General features: G+C 37.7%; 1 protein-coding gene across 1 annotated transcript in view; it reads left to right on the forward strand.

Annotated features, from left to right (window-relative positions):
* Window positions 1-298: 298 nt before the first annotated feature.
* The window catches only part of unc45b (unc-45 myosin chaperone B), a 6347-nt gene continuing 5447 nt past the window's right edge, over window positions 299-1198 (forward strand). Inside the window, exons 1-4 of the mRNA XM_005722409.1 lie at window positions 299-460; window positions 558-594; window positions 708-883; window positions 1140-1196. Coding sequence (XP_005722466.1) covers window positions 299-460; window positions 558-594; window positions 708-883; window positions 1140-1196 — 432 coding nt within the window. The remainder of the gene's footprint in view (window positions 461-557; window positions 595-707; window positions 884-1139; window positions 1197-1198) is intronic.

The raw sequence follows: 1198 nt of genomic DNA on the forward strand, positions 1-1198 counted from the left end.
ATTACCACTCTGTCGTTTGTTTGAATGGTGTGTCTTTATAACTTTGAACTGCTTGCACACTGCTTTTCTAACACAATTTAAAGAGAGAAAAAGAGTCAGCCACGATCATTATATGTTCAGCTTATTTGACGTATTTGTTTTTTATCCAGAGAAAAAGTAAAAAGCTTAATTTAAATTTGATTGGCAGAATTTGTTAAAGTAAGCTTTGCCTGGTGAGCACAATAAAACAACACACAGGTTTGATTTTACATTTCACATATACATAAATATATATATATATATTCCAATTTTTTGTCAGATGGGAGACCCAATCCAGTTAAAAGAGGAGGGAAACAAACACTTTCAGGCAGGCGATATTGACAAGGCCATTGAGTGCTACACTAAAGCCATCAAGGTGTGCCAGGACAAAAAGGTGCTGGCTGTGATTTACAGGAACAGATCTGCATGCTACCTAAAAAAGGTAAGCACTCTGATATGGGACCAAAACTATATCAAACTGATTATGCTTGCAGGTTCTCTGACAAACTGTCTGTGATTGTCTCTGTTTTTTCTTATAGGAAAACTATGTTAATGCAGCATCTGATGCAACTAAAGGTAGAGTAATACGTTAAGAACTTTGAACAGCTGTAAATATTCAGTCAACAGCAGAACAAAAATCCATAGATGAAAGCTAGTCATTAACTTAAACAATTTGCCCTCATCCATAGCGATTGATGTTGATGCAAAAGACATAAAAGCTTTGTACCGGCGCTGCCAAGCTCTGGAAAAGCTGGGAAAACTGGATATGGCTTTCAAAGATGTGCAGAGGTGTGCCACGCTCGAGCCAAAGAACAAAGCCTTCCTGGAGACACTCCGCAGACTGGGAGCAGAAATCCAGTCCAAGGTCAGCATTAGGCAGATACAACTGCACACAGAGCACCATACAGGGCAGTAGAAAACTACATATACTACTTATCTAACTGCAATAAGTATCCATTAAACTCTAACACACAAGTAATCAGCAGGCTAAACACTGAAGTAATTTTCATGACTGTTCATGGCCATATCACCAAACAATATAAAATGTAGTCTACACAGCAGGAGCTTAGATGATATGATCATTTATAGTCATTTTTCTTTATCATTTTTTCTCCCCACAGCTGAAAACTACATTTTCCACAGATTCGAGGGTACAAAACATGTTTGACATTCTCTTCGA

The sequence above is a fragment of the Pundamilia nyererei genome, unplaced genomic scaffold, assembly GCF_000239375.1.
Source record: "Pundamilia nyererei isolate P.nyererei 1_Seehausen unplaced genomic scaffold, PunNye1.0 scaffold00006, whole genome shotgun sequence".
Classification (NCBI taxonomy): domain Eukaryota; kingdom Metazoa; phylum Chordata; class Actinopteri; order Cichliformes; family Cichlidae; genus Pundamilia; species Pundamilia nyererei.